Below are 20,318 nucleotides of genomic sequence, written 5' to 3' on the forward strand. Positions count from 1 at the left end.
TTTGGCTTTCTGCTGGGCATCAGGAGGTCCCAGGATGACCACCTCGCCCTCAGAATCGCCCTTGTTGATCTACCGCATCAAAATCAGCACTGTTGATATTGCTTTTAATGCAATCATTGTTTAGCTTATCTTGCAGAACCACTAAACAACAAACAAATGCATTAATATGAGAATGTTGACTAAAAAAAGGTTTGCCAAAACCAAGCAGTGAGCTAAACAGTTCAAATATGTGACCCGTGCTGGCAAAATGAGTCGGAATACGCACAGGCTAATTTTGACCTACAGGCAAATAAGTGAAAAAAATTTATCTTGGTTGAAATTGAGATTTTCACAAAAATGAGTCCATAAAGCCACAATCTAGCGATCCCAATCATCGAAATAGCAAGAAAACATCTTAAATCACCTTTATTTGAAGGTTTTGTACGAGGTATGTCTTCAGAAATTAGTCCTTGTGTTAAAATTCCTTGAGAAAATCAAGTGTTTTCAACGCTCACTGGCGGCAATAAGGGGGAATCCCCCTAGCCATATTTGCTATCATTGTGACGCCAAGTTTACCTACTTTCTAAAAATGAGCATGGAATTCCCGATGACGCCATTCTGAACCAATATAATTCGAGTTTTTAAACTTGTCACGACGTAAACAAATCCGGCTTGTTGCTAACCGGTCGCTGTGAGGCGTACCCTCATTGGTTGAATCACCCCGCGCGGTGCATTGTGGTATCATGGCAGCGCCCTGATGAAAAACAACACACAGTAATTCCAGCAGAATATTTGGTGAAAAAAGGTGATTTTCCAACATTTAATTGTGTGATCGGTAGGTTGTGAGTTCAAACCCCGGCCGAGTCATACCAAAGACTATAAAAATGGTACTCAGCATCAAGGGTTGGATTTGGGGGTTAAATCACCAAAAATGATTCCCGGGCGCGGCACCGCTGCTGCCCACTGCTCCCCTCACCTCCCAGGGGGTGAACAAGGGGATGGGTCAAATGCAGAGGACAAATTTCACCACACCTAGTGTGTGACAATCATTGGTACTTTAACTTTAACTTATTTTTGTGGATAAGTTAGACTGTTTTACATTCCGTAATGGATTTAGAAGGTGGAGAGGGTACACAGGCGGTTGCAAGTGCGCTAAATTCACTGCAGTCGGCGAATCTTCTTAGTGCTGCTGGTCAGGAATATTACGGACAGCTGACCAGCTGACAAACTGACCAGTGAACAAAAAAACTGTGACATAACAGTGTTAAAATTTTTGTACATAACCATTTTCAATAGAGTTGAATATATATTTTTCGTTTAGACATGGGATTTGACTTTAATTGTACCAATTTTGGTGTTGCTACAAGGACTTTTAAGGTATGGTTGCTATGGAGTTTTGTTTTGGAACATTCTGTTCTGGAACAGTAAACTTTAAGATGGTTTTTCTCAAAACGGACCCTCAAACTTGGTCGACTTCAATCGGATGTAACTCGGTCATTTTCTGTCCGATTCCAACAAACCATGTATCATTTTGAAGGTCTTTAGATGGAGAATGTGTAAATAACAATAACTCAGTTTTTAAAATTTCCTCATTGTGACTCATTTTGCCAGCACAGGTCACATATATCTAAAAATGAAAAATACTACATTTCAACCTTGTGGTATAGTCGGCAAAGCAATTATTGTTTTTGTTTAGATTATAATGAATAATACAGCGGAACCCTTTCACAGTGACATAAGTGGTTGTCGACTGTTACGGTAAAAAGTGTATATTTTAGTAATCTCTTGTCGAACTAAAATTTTAATAAAATGTTAATCTTCTTAGGGCCTTGCAAAGATAGCTTTGCTTGGTTCCTTTTCCATCGACCCCCACACTTCCTAGACCATGAGACAAGAACTGTTGTGATGCCTAAGATTATGAATTTATATTGCATTTGTCTTTTGGTCAAATGTTACCCTCCAAATGGGTTTTATTTTGTGATTGATGCTGTATTACTCCCTCTCCTAATGTTTAACCAAAATATTCCTGTTCAGTCTGTTTTTTGCTCCTCCATTTCTCTCGTTCTCGCGTCCTTCCTTTCTAAGCAGCGTAGACTTTTAGATTCTTGTGTTTTCATACATCATCTAACAGAGCTGTTTTTGTAAATGTAGAGTATGTCTTGACTACAAAGACAATTTTTTCTTCCTGTGCCTAACAACCTAAAATAAAGCAATGGCTGCTTTTTGTTAGTTGCTGTGGTACAATAAAAGTCAATACTGTCTGCAATGCCTTTAATTTGAAGCTTACTTTGCACTGCATTTCAATGCCATCTAACGAGACATTTGGTGTTAGCCATCCAATGAATGGTTTTATGTCGACATATTGTTTTAAAACTACACTGGTGTGTACAGACATTTCCCCAACATTGCAGTGGGGTAAAAAATGCATTTTGGACAATATGTCTAATCGGGTTCAATAATTCCTGCTAGAGAATTCCACTTTCTGATAGGGTTGAGGGACTTAGATGATATACGATATAAATTTGGGCAACCATGCAGTTTTTGATACCATAGTAATTATGGATGTTCCTATCAAGGATTTATGCTACTGATTCCGATCATTCATGAGCGAGATCAGCCCATACCAATTGCTTGGATTTTACTACCGTCACGTCCCGCTCACGTCCTTCCCAATAAATATGTGTGGTGATAAAGTTAGCTCTGTTCTCAATGGGTACTGGGCACCATTTAGCCTTTTTTAAAGACAAAAATGCCCTATGCTTTTGTTGTTTTCGGCTGTACGGATCGTTTAAATTGCGAAAAGGACAGACGCCGGTAATCGAAAAGGGCGGAAGAGTGCAAGATTTTTTTTAAAACAACGAAAAAAAGCATGCAGCTCACACTCCAGTCCCAGGAAGCAGAGTTGAAGAATGCAAGAGTTTGCAGTGATCACTTCATTAAAGGTTTGTTTGACATACTTTTAACGTTTATTATTTCCCTCTTAAGTATTATCCTGATATTTTTTGTATTTCTTAAACACATGTTTGCTACGAGTGTTTCGAAAAGCCAAATAAAAGAAAACAAATGTGAGCAAAACCTAAAAGAGTTAGCTTTTACTAAAGGCAGCAATCAAAAATGAAGCTTATCATATCTACATCATACTTTTTTCTGTAAGGTACTTTTTTGAAACCTTTATTTTGTTGGCGCAGTAAAACCGGATATGGCGCACCACGCTATTATTGTGAAGGGGGAAAATGTGCTGTACTCAGTCTGACGAGTAAAGAAAAAAAAAAAAAGAAAAAGCGAGCGCCGCTCAAGTTGCGACTGCTGTACTGTTTGTACATTGATCTTACATAGATGATGTTGTTGACAACAACACAAGCAAATGAGATGTGTTGTGGGTGTATGGATTGTCCTTGCTAGCTTTAGCTTAGTTCAGTTTAATTGTAGGACTAGATGGAGCAATCCCATGATACAAAAAACCTGAGTAGAGTGGTAACAGTAGGCTACATCCATCGGAGCTGCTTCAGTGCTGGTATGGTGTTGGACCTGGTTGTGTGGGATTGCAAAATGGGGAATGAGAAGAGGAGGTGGGTGGTTGACAGCTTCATTGGGGTAATCACTGTTTCAAGTGACCGTCTCCACATTGTTTTAGTTGCGGACGGGGCGATTAACTGTTTAAGTGATGAACAAACGGTCCCGGACACATTATTTTCCCAAACAAACGTTTCTTCTCCCCAAAATGACAAAATTTCACTTATATTTAAGTCAATTTCCGCAATATTCTGCATTGAACAGCGGATTTTAGTTTTATTGCCCAATTGTGAGATTTTGTCCATGATTACATCAACGCGAATTTAATATTCCTTACTTTTTTGTTGAGTTTAGTAATTGTTGAGTGGGCATACTAGCGCTTTGTCAAATAAAAAGTAGCAACCACGAATAGATCTCAAACGTTTAGCACACATGGTCTATTTTCCTCATCCATTTCACCGTCACAAGGACCGGAATTTGCATGCACGCTTCACGGCCCATCAATCTTTTTTTTTTGATTATTATATTTTATGATTGTGAGAAGCCATAATCAAAATCGAAATTTGATGAATTGTCCAGCCCTAATATCATGTTCAGTTAGAGTGGTGCCGTTTTCACTATTAAAAGCTTACTTCCTGCATTGAACTTGCTGTGCTTCGGAGGCTGTCTTGTTGACATAAAACCACATCAAAATTAGCATGCCATGTTACGGCAAACGTATTGGTAACAGTGTTGTATCAGCACTGTACAGTGCGAGCATTTAAGTCGCATTTGCGACTAAAAATAGGATGTGCGAGTTTAGGAAAAAAAAATTAACAAATGCAAATACAGATTTTAACCCTTTCATCGCATTTGCTCCCAAAATAATTTAATCCAGAGTTGATCAAGATAGAGTAAAATGTTCGCCTATCTGTATAGCATGATTTAAATAAACTTAAACCATAACCAAATGGACAAGTGATTGATGCGGAAGTGTCACTCTGTGTGCGCTACAGAGCTGTCGCCCCCTCCTCCTTCATGCACAGTGGGGAGCGGGGTTTCAGGCCATGTCTACATTAAGTTGTTTAACCCCTTAAACAAATAATTATTTAGCCTAAGCCCCGTTTCAGCCACACTAAACCAGCGTTTAAGGTCCCCCTCCTCGGACAAATTTTTACACAGGTAAGTCGGCCGTGTAATTTTTGAATCTCCAGCACTTAGCTTTGTATGGACTCATTGATCGTTTACAAAGTGAGTTCGGAGAGGAAGTCATGCCAGAAAGACCACGCCCACACAGGAAGTGACATCAGAAAGAACGCGCCACAGCCAGCTTCATAATAAAGCGGTTTCGTAACTCGGAGGTAAACACTGCAAATATGAAGGCAAGTCATCCAGACATGCCCGTGTTTTTCCTTCGTCTACATGTACAGATAGTAGGGCTGGGCGATATGACTAAAAAATGTATCACGATATAAGTGTTTCATATCAGTCGATATCGATAATTATTGATAAAAATAAATACAAAAATATTCTAAATAAAGACCAGGAGAAAAAAGGCTGAATTTAAATACTTTTATTTTAAATATAACCTTTAACCTTTAGAACGAGGTCGGCATTATGAAACACAGTCAAATAAATGAAAATACTGGCCGATGTGCAAATATTGACATTAAATAAATGCTTAATCCAACAAAATGTGCAAAGTATTGTAATTAAGAAATTAGTAGTGTACAACTCAGGCTTTAAAGCCATATTGGTAACAATATATGCAAATAAATAACAGTCACATTAAGCAAGCAGAAACAAACATGTCTTACAGAATATTGTAACCATCGGAATAAACTTGCGTCTGAACATCTGTGACAAAACAAACCTGTTAACCTCTTCAGTCATTTATGGAAAAATCAAACCAACTTCAGTATCTCCTTTTCCACGGATTCCCTGCACATTGTGTAAAGCTTAGGAATAGCTGTCTTGGAAAAGTGCTTTTTTGGCCAGGTAGAACATAACGGGGGTCGAGCACGTGTATGAGATTCTTGTACCCGGACTTCTCAACTATGCTGAGCGGTAGCATGTCCTTCGCTAATTGATACACCACTGCATCCGTTATTTCTTTATAACGTTTTCAATTTTTGTTGTATGGCACTGCTGCCGAGTAATACTGTCTGCGGCAACAACAGACCACCATCGACACGATGGTGGTCTGTTGTTGCCGCTTCGGTGCTGTTCCACTTGCACCGGCTGATGTAGATGGTTGTGTCTGTTTGATACTGCTGTACTCCAGCGGGTGAGAGCGGCTCAGGTGGTAAAATAAGTTTGTCGTGTTCCCAGACTTGGTCGGGACGACGACCTTGCAAAGTTTGCAGACAGTATTACTCTGATTCGTATCGGATTTTAAAAAATCCAAAATACTGCCAAACTGGTGACGTGACGTTTCCTTTTTTATTTACAATTTCCTCTCGTGCTGCCGCGCTCATATTCCCGTTTCGTTTCACTCCTCGTCGTCAGCTAGCCGTTGTTGCTTTTTTTTCCCCCCAGTTATCATTTCCCAGAATGCCTTGCGGTTCAGGCTCGGCCGTGATAGGTCGAGAGGCCCAAGCCCTTCCTCTGCCTACACCCTCCAGAATGCCGTGCGGTTCCGGCTCCGCCTTTCTTCCTATTTTTTTCTAACAGAACTCAAGTGAAATTATCGGACGTTCTATCGACCCCATTTTCTATTGATATTGATCACATGTCTATCGCGATATATATTGTTATTGTTTTATCGCCCAGCCCTAACAGATAGTACATGTAGATATATATATACACATGTAGATATATATATATATACACATGTAGATGTATATACACAGCTCAAAAAAATTAAAGGAACACTTTGAAAACACATCCGATTTCAATGGTGAAAAAAAAAAATGTCGGATATCTATACTGATATGGACAGTTTAATGTCTCAGGAACAAAAGGATGCCACATCTTTTGATGGAAATAAAAGTTTTCAGCCTTCAGAGGGCTCAGTATATAGACACCCCAAAAATCAAAGTGAAAAAATGATGTGGCAGGATCGTCCATTTTGCCTAAATTCAATTTCTGCAACTCAAAATTATTTTCAATATCTTGTGTGGCCCCCACGTGCTTGTATGCATGCTTGACAACGTCGCGGCATACTCCTAATGAGACGACGGATGGTGTCTTGTGGAATGTCCTCCCAGATCTGTTTAAGGGCATCAGTGAGCTCCTGTAAAGTCTGAGGAGCAACCTGGCGGCGTCTGATGGACCGAAACATTATGTCACAGAGGTGTTCTATTGGGTTTAGATCAGGTGATCATGAGGGCCATTCAATTGTGTCAATTCCCTCATCCTCCAGATACTGTCTGCATACTCTTGCCACATGAGGCCGGGCATAGTCGTGGACCAGGAGGAACCCAGGACCTACTGCACCAGCGTAGGGTCTGACCATGGGTGCAAGGATTTCATCCCAATACCTAATGGCAGTCAGACTGCCGTTCTCTAGCCTGTAGAGGTCTGTACGTCTCTCCATGTAAATGCCTCCCCAGACCATCACTGACCCACCACCGAACGGGTCATGCTGAATGATGTTGCAGGCAGCGTAGCTCTCCTTGGCTTCTCCAGACCTTTTCACATCTATCACAGGTGCTCAGGGTAAACCTGCTCTCATCTGTGAAAAACACAGGGCGCCAATGGCGGACTTGCCAATTCTGGTGTTCTATGGCAAATGCCAATGGAGCTCCACGGTTCTGAGCAGTGAGCACAGGGCACACTACAGGACGTCGTGCCCTGAGGCCACCCTCGTGAAGTCTGTTTCTGACTGTTTGGGCAGAGACATTCACACCAGTAGCCTGCTGGAGGTCATTCTGTAGGGCTCGGGCAGTGCTCAACCTGTTCCTCCTTGCACAAAGATGCAGATATCGGTCCTGCTGATAGGATGAGGACCGTCTACGGCCCTGTCCAGCTCTCCTAGAGTAACTGCCTGTCTCCTGGAATCTCCTCCATGCTCTGGAGATTGTACTGGGAGACACATCAAATCTTCTTGCAACAGCTTCACCAAACCTTGATCAGACCTAGTACTGAGACGCCGAGATGAGCGGTCGCACCCTCTTCCGCTCCCGATCGGGAATCCAAACAACTGCTCGGATTATCCCACACTTCCTCCTTTTTCTACTGTGGATTACGGATTTATTTTTTAAACCTCCTCGGATACTCTACCCTCTTGAAAATGAGAGTCGAGAACGCGAAATGGACATACACAGTGACTTTTATCTCCACGACAATATATCGGCGAAGCACCTTGGCTTCGGAGCTAACGTGTTAGCATCGTGCTTGTCTGCACATCGAGGCAGAAGAAACATGCCCCTGACTGGAAGGATAGACAGAAAGTCAATAATACTACTATTACTTCTACTATCAGGAGACACTGAACTCAACCCTGGACCTGCAACAACACGGTTAATGTTGTCCCGACTGGCGAAGACTAGCAATGCTACTGCTAGCGTCGCCATCGAAGCTAACTCGGCTACCGGCTCGTCTCAGCTCAAGCTCACCTGTGCTCCTGCGGTCGGCGGCTCGGCGGAGGACTTCGCCCCGTTCATCGACACGGTCGGAGGCTCGGCGGCGGCGGAGGACGACCCGGTCATCAGAGAAGGCAGCGACTCAGCGGAGGTGAACGACGCGGCGGCTGCGGTGGACGGCGACCCAGACATCGGTGATTGCGGGGAACTGCACGAGATGGCGGGGGTCCACGCGACCTCTCCCCGGTCCCGGACGGCCGAGGACGCGCCATACACAGGATTTAGAGGCGCCTTTACACAAGCATTTTCGTTATTCTCTTTCTCTTTGTCTTCAAAAAAGCCCGCCAAAAGGAAACCCAACCCATCCCCCAGCAACCCTACCTGGCCTCCTCCTCCCTCTCCCTCCCCTCCCCCTTTCTCTCCCTCCCCCTTCACCTGGAGGACGATCAATATGCCTCTCTCTCCTCTCTCTCCTTGCTCTTCAACTGCAACAGCAATAATAACCAACAATTTTTCTGGTCAGTACCACAACACAGCGGACTCTGATGCTCTTTTTGGTTCCAGTGGACTACACATCATCCACCTTAATGTGAACAGCCTCTCTGGAGCCAAACTCGACCAAATCAGAGAAATGTTCCTCAACACGAAGGTAAAAATCTTGTGTTTCTCTGAAACCAAATTTGATCAAAGTATTTCTGACTCAGAGATAGAAATACAAAACTTTTCGGTTATCAGAAAGGATAGGAATAAACACGGTGGGGGCGTTTGTATGTATATTCACCAGGATATTAAATACATAACTCGCACTGATCTTAACCACAATAACCTGGAATCTGTGTGGGCGGAAATCAAATTTAAAAATGCTAAGCCGGTACTAATAGGGACTGTTTATAGACCCCCTAATCAGAGTGATTTCTATGGGGCTTTGGAAGAATGCTTGGCGGGGACAGACAACATGGAGAAAATTATAACTGGGGATCTGAACACAGATATTCAACGCAAAGATGCGCCTGTCTTCAGATCCTTCAGCAAGTTTTGTAATCTGCACGGTCTTTCCCAGCTAATAGCGCTACCCACAAGGGTGTGTGATTCCACCCAATCAACCATAGATCTCATTCTCACTTCAGACCGGCCTAAAATAAAAAATAGTGGGGTCATGATCTGTGGTCTTAGCGACCACTATCTAACCTTCTGCACCCGTAAAATAGCTAAACCTAAAGCCAATGGCCACATAACAGCCCAATCCAGATCCCTCAAAAAATACTCCAATGACAATTTCAATCTAAAATTAGATGAGTGGGACTGGTCCCCTGTGCTCGCGAGCAACCTGGTCGATGTCGCTTGGGATCGCTTCAAAACGGCGTTCCTAAAGATACTAAATGACATGGCTCCCGTGAAAACAGTCAGGATCAAAGCCCGCTCGGAACCATGGATGAATCCGGACCTATTAGCTGCCATAAAAGACAGAGACAGGAAATACTCTGAATACCAAAAATGTAAAACAGAAGTAGATAAACAACCCAATAATATCAACCTCAAATTACTCCTTTCAACTCTCAAAAAGCAATGCAATAAATTAAGAAATAAGTCAACCAACCTGACTAAATCCTTAAAAAAAAATTACATTAACGACAAAATAGAGGAAAACACGAATAAGCCACGTGAGCTCTGGAAAATTCTCAACAACCAGCTTCCTGGTTGCAGCCAGAAACTTAAAACAAGACTCACCAACATCAACATCAAGGAGGGTGACTCCCTCATTACAGACAAAATGGAGGTAGCTAGCAGACTTAACGCCTTTTTCACCAGCATAGCTGCAACTCTTGTCAACAAGCTGTCCCACCACTCTGGTCGCTTTGGTGTAGAACACATTAAAGCCTTCTACAGAAAGCTAGGAGTATCCAACAATGATTTCAAATTAGAAATGGTCACAGCTGATGAGGTGTTTAAAAAATTGAGCGCGCTCCACCCTAACAAGGCCACCGGCCTTGATAATATTCCCTCCAGATTCCTCAGGGACTCTGCCTCCATCATTGCCCCGATCATCACGCACATAATAAACCTATCAATTACACAAGGCCAAGTACCAAAAGATTTTAAGATAGCAAGAGTAACTCCCCTCTTTAAAAAAGGAAGCAAATTGGAACCTGGCAACTACCGACCTGTTTCTATTCTCAGCTCCATTTCGAAAGTAATGGAGAAAATAGTTTATGAACAGGTCGATAGTTACCTTGCCACTAATAAACTCATGTACAAATTCCAATCCGGCTTCAGAACTAACCACTCCACTGACACATGCCTTCTCTATCTGACCGACCACATCAAACATGAGGTGGACGCGGGCGAATACTGCGGCATGGTCATGCTGGACCTTCAGAAGGCCTTTGACACCGTTAACCACGCTATACTGTTGGATAAGCTCAGAGCAATCGGATTTAACAAAACCTCTTGGAGCTGGATGCAGTCTTACTTGGAGGGGAGGGAGCAGGTGGTAGAGGTGAACGGCACCGTGTCCCCCCCCCTCTCGGTGAGCTGTGGAGTCCCCCAAGGCAGTATATTGGGACCTTTACTGTTCCTAATATACATAAACGACATGTCATCGGCATGTGACTGTGAATTGTTTTTGTTTGCGGATGACTCTGCCCTGCTGGTATCCGGCAAGGACAAGTCACAGGTGGAGAAAATCCTCAGTGCTGAGCTCTGTAGAACCTGCACCTGGCTCGCTGACAACAAGCTATCCATCCACTTGGGTAAAACAGAATCCATCCTGTTTGGGTCCCACATCAAACTTAAGAGAGTCAATCACTTCACCATAAAAGTAGGTGACAGTGTCATCACCAGGAAAGATGAGGTCACCTACCTAGGTTCCATTCTAGAGGCTAACCTTTCCTGTGATAAAATGGCAACCAAGGTAATCAAAAAGGTTAACCAACGAACGAGATTTCTCTACAGAATTTCCTCTCTGGTCAACAAAAGCACCTTGAGGATTCTGGCGGGAACTCTCGTTCAACCCTTTTTCGATTACGCATGCACCTCCTGGTACCCTAGCACCTCCAAAACCCTCAAATCTAAACTCCAAACATCTCAGAACAAGCTAGTCAGGTTACTTCTAGACCTCCACCCCAGATCCCACCTCACTCCTACCCACTTCTCTAAAGTGGGCTGGCTCAAGGTGGAGGACAGAGTTAAAGAACTTGCACTGAGCCTAGTCTATAAAATGTACTACACCTCCCTGATACCGAAGTACATGTCAAACTACTTCCTTAACGTAAATGACCGCCATAACCACAACACCAGGGGGTGCTCCACTAACCACGTTAAACCCAGATTCCGAACTAACAAAGGTCTTAACTCATTCTCTTTCTATGCCACATCAATGTGGAATGCGCTCCCAACAGGTATAAAAGAAAGGGCATCTCTATCCTCCTTCAAAACCGCTATAAAAGTTCACCTCCAGGCAGCTACAACCCTAAACTAACACCCTCCCCGGATTGCTAATAATCAAATGTAAACAATCAAATGCAGATACTTTTTCTTATGCCTTCTGATCTCTCTCTCTCTCTCTCTCTCTATGTCCACTACTTGATGTCCATATCCCCACCCCACCCCCCCTCCACACTCCTGATTGTAAATAATGTAAATAATTCAATGTGATTATCTTGTGTGATGACTGTATTATGATGATAGTATATATGATAGTATATATCTGTATCATGAATCAATTTAAGTGGACCCCGACTTAAACAAGTTGAAAAACTTATTCGGGTGTTACCATTTAGTGGTCAATTGTACGGAATATGTACTTCACTGTGCAACCTACTAATAAAAGTCTCAATCAATCAATCAGCACGCATGGATGTGCCATCCTGGAGGAGTAGGACAATCTGCGCAACTTCAGGAGGGTTAAGAAATCGCCTCATGCTCTCAGTCGTGATAATGACTCTAGCTAAAGCCAACACTTGTGGAAAAACAGTTAAAAAAGATCAAGAGGGAGGAACTTCAAATGGCCTCCACCTGCAAAACCAGTCCTGTTTTGGGGGCCATCTCGTTGTTGCCCCTCTAGTACACCTGTTGTTAATGCCATCAACACCAATGCAGCTGAAACTGATTAACAACCCCCTCTGCCACGTACCTGACCAAAACCTTATCAGAAAAGTGCAATTGAATTCATGCCATACCCTGATAAAAAGCTGTTCCTTTAATTTTTTTGAGCAGTGTATATATATATATATACACACACACATGTAGATGTATATATATATTTTTATATATATATATATATATATATATATTTTTATATATATATATATATATATATATATATATATATATATATATATATATAAAAAAATAAATCTCCTGCCTCAAAAGAAGATAATGTTTGTCCTAATATGAGTCCTCCTTTAAGGCAACACTTGCCTTGACTTTAAAAAGTTAAAATTCGAAGCCTGATTATGTATGAGTGTACACGTGTACATTCAGTGTTAATTATGAAGTCGTGATATTTTTGACATTTCATATTGCTACTAACTTTTTTCTACTAATTTTTTCATTTAATGGCCCCAATGCTATCACTGAAAAAGCTCTGCATACAGCCCTGTGCATTGTACATAAAAGTAATTAGATTACTCGTTACTCATACAAGTAACGCCGTTATTCCGAACACTGTGTTGGCGCTACAACTTGTCAAACTTGCCTTTAATCTTGCGCCAGAATTCTCCTCTAGTTCACGAATTTTGGCTCCTCCGCGTCCTAGAAGGCAATTTAAACAAACAATAATAATCATAGGCATGATTAGTTTGTAATAAGAAGTAAAAAAAAAGTCAATAAGTATATAATGACCAAGATTAGCCTAGCTACAAGCTAGCTTAGTCGTCATTTCACAGACAAATGGACCGGTTCGAGGATTCAGCAGGCTTATTCTCGCGAGACTCTTTTGACAGGTTATAGATCGAGAGGGATAAACAAACCCAGAAAATGGCTTCCTTATTATCGAGTGGTGCCGATTTGGAAGTAAATGTCAACTTTGAGTATTTTATGCGATGGAGTGTTGACTCATTATAAGACCATTTGCGTTGTTGTGGACTAAAGGCGTCTGGAAATAAAAAAAGATCTTGCTTCCAGGGCTTTTGCTGCGTGGGAAATGGGAGTAAAAGCCAAGAAAACCGGACAAGAGGTGAACAAAGAAAAGGCTGAGGACTACCAAAAAACTTTATTGGTAAAAGACACTTAACTTTTTGCCAGACCCTCTCTCATTTCTGACGGTTGGGTAATTGAAAAGGATGGCATGAACTCTGGCCACCTACCATGTACTTTGATATATGCATGTACCTTGGAGTTACAAAAATGTATTTTGATTATAGGCATGTACCTTGGAGTTACAAACATGTACTTTGCTATATGCATGTACCTTGGAGTTACAAACATGTATTTTGATATATGCATGCACCTTGGAGTTACAAACATGTACTTTGATATATGCATGTACCTTGGAGTTACAAACATGTACTTTGCTATATTCATGTACCTTGGAGTTACAAACATGTATTTTGATATATGCATGCACCTTGGAGTTTAAGGCTGAAACGACGCGTCGACGTCATCGGTTACGTAAATACGTCGACGCCGTTTTTGTGCGTCGACGCGTCGCATATTTACGTCACACTACCGTCATGGCGGAGCGCAAAGCAGACTGTGCGAGCGAGGGGGAAAAACGCACGCCAAAAGTCGTCAAAAGTGTGGGAGTATTTCAATACACAGCCTAATAATGTTGTTGTATGCACACTGTGTCGAGCGTAAATGGCCTACCATAGCAGCACAACGGCTATGAACGAACATTTGAAAAGAAAACCATCAACCATCAACTAGTCAATCGTCCGCGTTAGCATACGTTGTCATCATTACACAAAAACATGAATGTGTCATTTGTATCTGCTAGGGGTGTAATGGTATGTGTTTTGTATTGAACCGTTTCGGTACGGGGCTTTCGGTTCGGTACGGGGGTGTACCGAACGAGTTTCTAAGCTAAAGCTAACTTTAGCTGCTAAAGTCTTAACAAGTTGCTTTGCTCCTCTGCCTCTGTCTCAGCACGCAGCATTGTCCCACCCATACAACCATCTGATTGGTACACACGCAGCATTGTCCCACCCACACAACCATCTGATTGGTACACACGAAGCATTATCAGCCAATCAGCAGTGCGTATTCATAGCGCATGTAGTCAGCGCTTCAGCGTCGAGCAGATAGGTGTTTAGCAGGTGAGCATCAGGCAGCGGACTCTCCCCAAATGATAATAAACACCTCCCAGTCAACTACTAGTAACATCACTATGAGCCCGTTGACCTTCTAGAAACTTAAACTGCAGCTCAGCTCGCTCGCAGTCCTGGTTTGAGGTGAAGGCTAATTACCTCTCAGTTCCAGCCACATCGACCCCTTCTGAGCGCCTATTTTCAGCTGCTGGGAATATTGTAAACAAGAAAAGAAGCAAAGCAAGTAGACATGCTAACCTTTCTTCATTACAACTGTTAGTCACTCACTGGAATGAGTAGAATTGGTTATTGTGTACTGTGTTGGACTGGATGTTTATTTTGCACATTTTAAAAGCAATACTTAATGTTTACAGTGCTCCAGAATATTTAGATTGGCACTTTTTTGTATTGGATGTTTATCTTTATTTTTGCACATTTTAGCAAATAAGCAATACTTTCAATATTGTTGAAATGTTTACACTGATGTTACAAAATATTTCGTTTTGCACTTTTTTGTATTGGATGTTTATCTTTATTTTTGCACATTTTAAAGCAAAATAAGCAATACTTTTACTTTTGAAATGCTTATACTATTGCAGAATATTAAGATTTGCACTGGATGTTTACTTTTATATTTGCACATTAAAAAGCAAATAAGCTACTTTTAATTTTGTGAAATGTTAAAAGTTTTAAATGTTTACATTGTTACAGAATATTTTGTCATGTTGTCGTCAATGTTGACTGAGTGGCCATACTTGTTTTTTTTGTAAATAAAAGCCATGCCTTTTGAAAAAACTGGCCTACTTTTATTTTTTCATCTTCATTTTAAATAAAATAAAATAAAAAATAATCGGTAAAAGGAAAAATAATCTATAGATGAATCGAAAAAATAATCTATAGATTAACCGATTAATCGAAAGAAAAAAAATCTATAGATTAATCGATAGAAAAATAATCGTTAGCTGCAGCCTTATTGGAGTTACAAACATGTACTTTGATATAGGCATGTATGAGTTGTTGTCAGTAAGGCCTTGTAGATGGCCTAACATTGATCTTGACATTTACGCGCTCTGTGATTGGATACTTACCGGGATCGTTGACGGATGAATTTGAGAACACAGAGTTGAGAGACAGTTGCGATACCCGAATCAGATCACAAGTTGTTGCCAGTAGCTGTTCTGTTACAACTAGAAGTTGTAAACTCTTGTTGTTAAAGTGTGTCATGCTTGTCATTTAATTACCATTGTTACATGTGTATTTGTCGCCATCATGTGGTCAGGGCAGTTAATATATATTTGAAAAGTCTGTACTTTGAATTAGGGCTGGGCGATATATCGCGGGTTTGTCTCTGTGCGATATAGAAAATTACTATTTTGTGATATTCGAGTATCAGGGTGTACACCGCCTTCCACCCGAATGCAGCTGAGATAGGCTCCAGCACCCCCGCGACCCAGAACGGGACAAGCGGTAGAAAATGGATGGATGGATGGACGTTCTCACGCAGTTGCTTTTAGCTGCGGGCGTTTCTCACTCTTTGTTGTCTCTCCTTCTCACAGAGAAATAAAACGAGTGCACCTTCTTACATACATCACATACGTATACGCCCTCTCGGACCAGAGAGGTAGCAGCATGGGTAACGTTAGCTGTGGTGCGAGTGGAAATACAAGAAAAAGAAGGTGCGAATCTGGTAAAAAATTAAGGAAGAATTAATTCCCAAGAAAAACAGCACGGGGTCCATCGTCTGGCGGTGGTTTGGCTTCAAGCGGGAATATGTCGAACAGAACAACCGTAATTTGTCAAGTGTGGGGCAAAAGCGTTGCTACAAAAAGTAGCATTACTGCTAATATGTAGCATCATTTGAAAAGTCACCCGCTAGAGAATGAAGAGTGCTTACTCCGCATGTCAATATCTCCGTTCGGTGCCACACCAACAAAATGCCGAGGCAACCATTTCCACATCAACAGCGTATGAAAAAAATAGTAAACAACAGAAGGAGATTACGTCCGCAGTAACCTACCACATAGCGATTTGATTTCCTTTTATGCAGCTCATTTTTATTTGACAGTTATTAAAATATCTTGTGTGACATCATGCACAAAAGTGCACTTTATTTGTTTTAAACTATTGTAGTGGCGTTCTGTACAAAAAGTGCACTTTAATTTAGTGTTGTTTTGATATGTCATCTTAGTGACATCATTCACAAAAGTGCACTCATAACTTGTTTTAAAATGTCTCTGACAATCTTGCACTTTCTGTTTTGAAATGACATGAATGTTTGTGCCACTGCTTAATAACAGTTTAATAAATACACTTTTGGTCAATTGACTCTATTGTGGTTTCCCTCTCTGCATGAAAGTTTAAAATAAGCATATACTAATAATAATAATAATAATAATAATGCAGTATGAACAAGAATGTTTTAATGTAGACACACAGAATCATCATACTGCTGTGATTATATGCATCAAGTGTTCATTCAAGGCTAAGGCAAAATATTGCGATATATATCGTGTATCGTGACATGGCCTAAAAATATTGAGATATTAAAAAAAGGCCATATCGCCCAGCCCTACTTTGAATCTAACTTTATTGACCGGAAGTTGCATAAGCCAAGCAGAGAAATTTACGGTATATGTTTTAATTGCTGATGCGTTTTAATCGATTTTTAAATGCGCCAGAAAATAACCCGTTTTGTATACTGTTGATGTGTTTCAATGCCCAGTGGGGTATAAATGTCTTCCTGTAGAGTATTTCTTCAGCAATGGTCATGTAGTGACATCAATTAAGGTAGTTTAAGACAGTGTTTTTCAACCTTTTTTGAGCCAAGGCGCATTTTTTTTATTGAAAAAATGCGGAGGCACACCAGCAGCAGAAATCATTAAAAAACGAAACTAAGTTGACAGTAAAAAATCGTTGTTGCAATTGTTGGAAATGATTTTAAAGCATAACCAACCATCCATCAATGTAGCTCTTGTCTCAAAGTAGGTGTACTGTCACCACCTGTCACATCACGCCCAGACTTATTTGGAGTTTTTTGCTGTTTTACCGTGTGTAGTGTTTTAGTTCTTGTCTTGCGCTCCTATTTTGGTGGCTTTTTCTCTTTTTTTGGTATTTCCCTGTAGCAGTTTCATGTCTTCCTTTGAGCGATATTTCCCGCATCTGCTTTGTTTTAGCAATCAAGAATATTTCAGTTGTTTTTATCCTTCTTTGTGGGGACATTGTTGATTGTCATGTCATGTTCGGATGTACATTGTGGACGCCGTCTTTGCTCCACAGTAAGTCTTTGCTGTCGTCCAGCATTCTGTTTTTGTTTACTTTGAAGCCAGTTCAGTTTTAGTTTCGTTCTGCATAGCCTTCCCTAAGCTTCAATGCCTTTTCTTAGAGCAGGGGTGGGCAATTAATTTTTACCGGGGGCCGCATGAGCAACCCGAGCACTGCTGGAGGGCCACATCGACAATATTTCAATTAAATTTTGCTCAATATTATTTTTGATATATACGGTAAGATAAATAATAATAATAATAATTAATAATAATAGTAATACTTCAAAATAGTGTGTGTAACAGCATTCCATGACTAATATAAATTAATTAACATTAATAATAAATGACAGTAAAATAAGCACACGTATGACTGAGGAGTCATAGTGTAACTTTGTGTGGTGTTTGAGTTGTCCGACTTTTTGTGTGGCCATAAACGCACCAGTGGTTTAGTGGTATGCGTGTTGGTGACAGATGACAAGTTGGTTTTGGCCTGGTTTGTACGGCAGAAAATGACTAGTTTTTCGAGATAGAAGTGTTTTACTCATGTTTTTGGTGTGGTTATGTCCGAATATAAACAGTTTTGCTCAATAAAGTGATCAATATAATTCCTGTCCTCGAAGCATCTCGATAGACGTTACAATAATTGAACGGTGTTGACGAACACCGTTAGGGCCGCTTGTTGTCACTGTCACTCAGAGTTGCATTGCAAAATTACACAGAATAAATGTGTTTATTTTGTTTAGAATTCAGATGGGATTTGATTTGGTGCGCGGCATATATTTGCTGTGCGCAGCGGACGCTTGATCAGTGCGCAATTGCGCAGGCACGCACCTTAGAGGGAACGTTGCTTGGCAGTCCATGTCTTGTTGAAAACACGGCATTCGTCATCAACTTTTCTCTTTTTAGCGTCTCGGGTGTAAACCGTGCATCACTTGTCGCTGCATGTGCACCTTCACTCGCAGGTTACACACGGACACACGCCCATAAATAATACTTTTCAAAATAAAAGCAGCAGAGTTGTATTGCGCGCACGACATAGATGTTTTTTCAACTTTATTTTGTAATTTGTGATTGCAGCTGTTCACATTCACTCACAATCACGCACACGCATACGTCCACACGGAAGTAATATAAATAAAGATTTTCAAAACAAAAGCAGCACCGTTGTATTGCGCGCACGACATAGATGTTTTTTCAACTTTATTTTGTAATTTGTGATTGCAGCTGTTCACATTCACTCACAATCACGCACACGCATACGTCCACACGGAAGTAATACAAATAACGATTTTCAAAACAAAAGCAGCACCGTTGTATTGCGCGCACGACATAGATGTTTTTTCAACTTTATTTTGTAATTTGTGATTGCAGCTGTTCACATTCACTCACAATCACGCACACGCATACGTCCACACGGAAGTAATACAAATAACGATTTTCAAAACAAAAGCAGCACCGTTGTATTGCACACTCGACATAGATACTTTTTAAAATTTACTTTGTAATTTATAATTGGCCTCACGCGGGCCGGACAGGGACGCACAAAGGGCCGGATGCGGCCCGCGGGCCGCAGAATGCCCAGGTCTGTCTTAGAGGCACTCACCTTTTGTTTATTTTTGGTTTAAGCATTAAACACCTTTTTTCCTGCACGCTGCCTCTCGCTGTTTCCGACATCTACAAAGCAATTAGCTACCTGCTGCCACCTACTGATAAGGAAGAGTATTAAACGGTTACTCTGCAGAGCTCTAGACAGCGCCGACACTCAACAACGGCACAATATTTGCAGATTATAATTACTGGTTTGCAAAATATATTTTTAACCCAAATAGGTTAAACTGTATCTGAATCTCCCACGGCACACACCGCGGCACAGTGGTTGAAAAAGACTGTTTTAAGAAGTAATCATTGAAGTCGGAGATCACTGAAGGCCTAGTTGGGAAACGCACGGCCCGCCACTGACTGTTAGAACATCCCACAACTGCGCATATTCAAAAATATACACGACACGGAATAAACAAAAAATCAGACATATACATCTTACTATTCACGCTAAAGTGTTAAAACAAACCACGAACTGAGAAGTTGAAGTACGGAGTCGCTGCGTTTGTTGATCCCTCCAGACCTTTGACCTCGACAAATTAGACATGCGCAGAAGCCAACTTCGAACTGGTCCATTATGCTTTTATGCGAAGTGAAATAAACATACCAATAATTCTTCCCACTAAGCCATTTTCCACAGTGATGGTGACGGCAGACTCGGACTTGTTGGCGCCATAAGACGTGCGTCGTCCCGGGTTTCCGCCATCCGCGCTCCGGTAAAAAGAGCGGCCTTCATTTTGCCGACTTTGTCTCAAGCCGCCATTGTCGTCGTCCTCTCCACTCGGCCTCCAACCTCCAAATTTGGTTCCGTTTCGTACACCGAACGAAACATTTTTCTTCTCCGGGGCGTCTGGCGGAGGCTTCCATTTAGTCGGTGCCGATTTCGCTGCCAGCTCGTCCTCCTCCCAATCCGACATTTTCTACTTGGGTCCGAACCAGCTTGCACGCTAACGCACCTGTAGCCCGCTAGCCGTCAATCAAAATGATGCTTTCAAGACCACTTGGAAATCTCACACTTCTCATTAAAAAAAAAAAAAAAACGCATCTCGTAAAAAATAACTACTGAATCAACATCCATTTTAATTTTATTAAAGAATAACAAAAAAAATCATTTTTGCTTCCCTCATCCAGACAATATACATACATATAATCTGCACTTGTAATAAATTAATTTCAACGTAAAAAGAGTGTTACAATTTTCAAGCTTTGTT

The 20,318-nt window shown here is 41.2% G+C and overlaps 1 protein-coding gene across 1 annotated transcript in view; it reads right to left on the reverse strand.

Moving 5' to 3' along the window:
* Positions 1–20,107, reverse strand: part of ddx43 (DEAD (Asp-Glu-Ala-Asp) box polypeptide 43) — a 32,951-nt gene extending 12,844 nt beyond the window's left edge. Inside the window, exons 1-3 of the mRNA XM_062059506.1 lie at positions 19,715–20,107; positions 12,694–12,749; positions 1–69 (exon numbers count right to left, since the gene is read on the reverse strand). The exon at positions 1–69 is cut by the window's left edge and continues 49 nt beyond it. Of these exons, the coding sequence (XP_061915490.1) occupies positions 1–69; positions 12,694–12,749; positions 19,715–20,024 (435 nt within the window). The 5' untranslated portion in view covers positions 20,025–20,107. The remainder of the gene's footprint in view (positions 70–12,693; positions 12,750–19,714) is intronic.
* Positions 20,108–20,318: the final 211 nt, after the last annotated feature.

Source organism: Entelurus aequoreus, linkage group LG09, assembly GCF_033978785.1.
Source record: "Entelurus aequoreus isolate RoL-2023_Sb linkage group LG09, RoL_Eaeq_v1.1, whole genome shotgun sequence".
Classification (NCBI taxonomy): Eukaryota; Metazoa; Chordata; class Actinopteri; order Syngnathiformes; family Syngnathidae; genus Entelurus; species Entelurus aequoreus.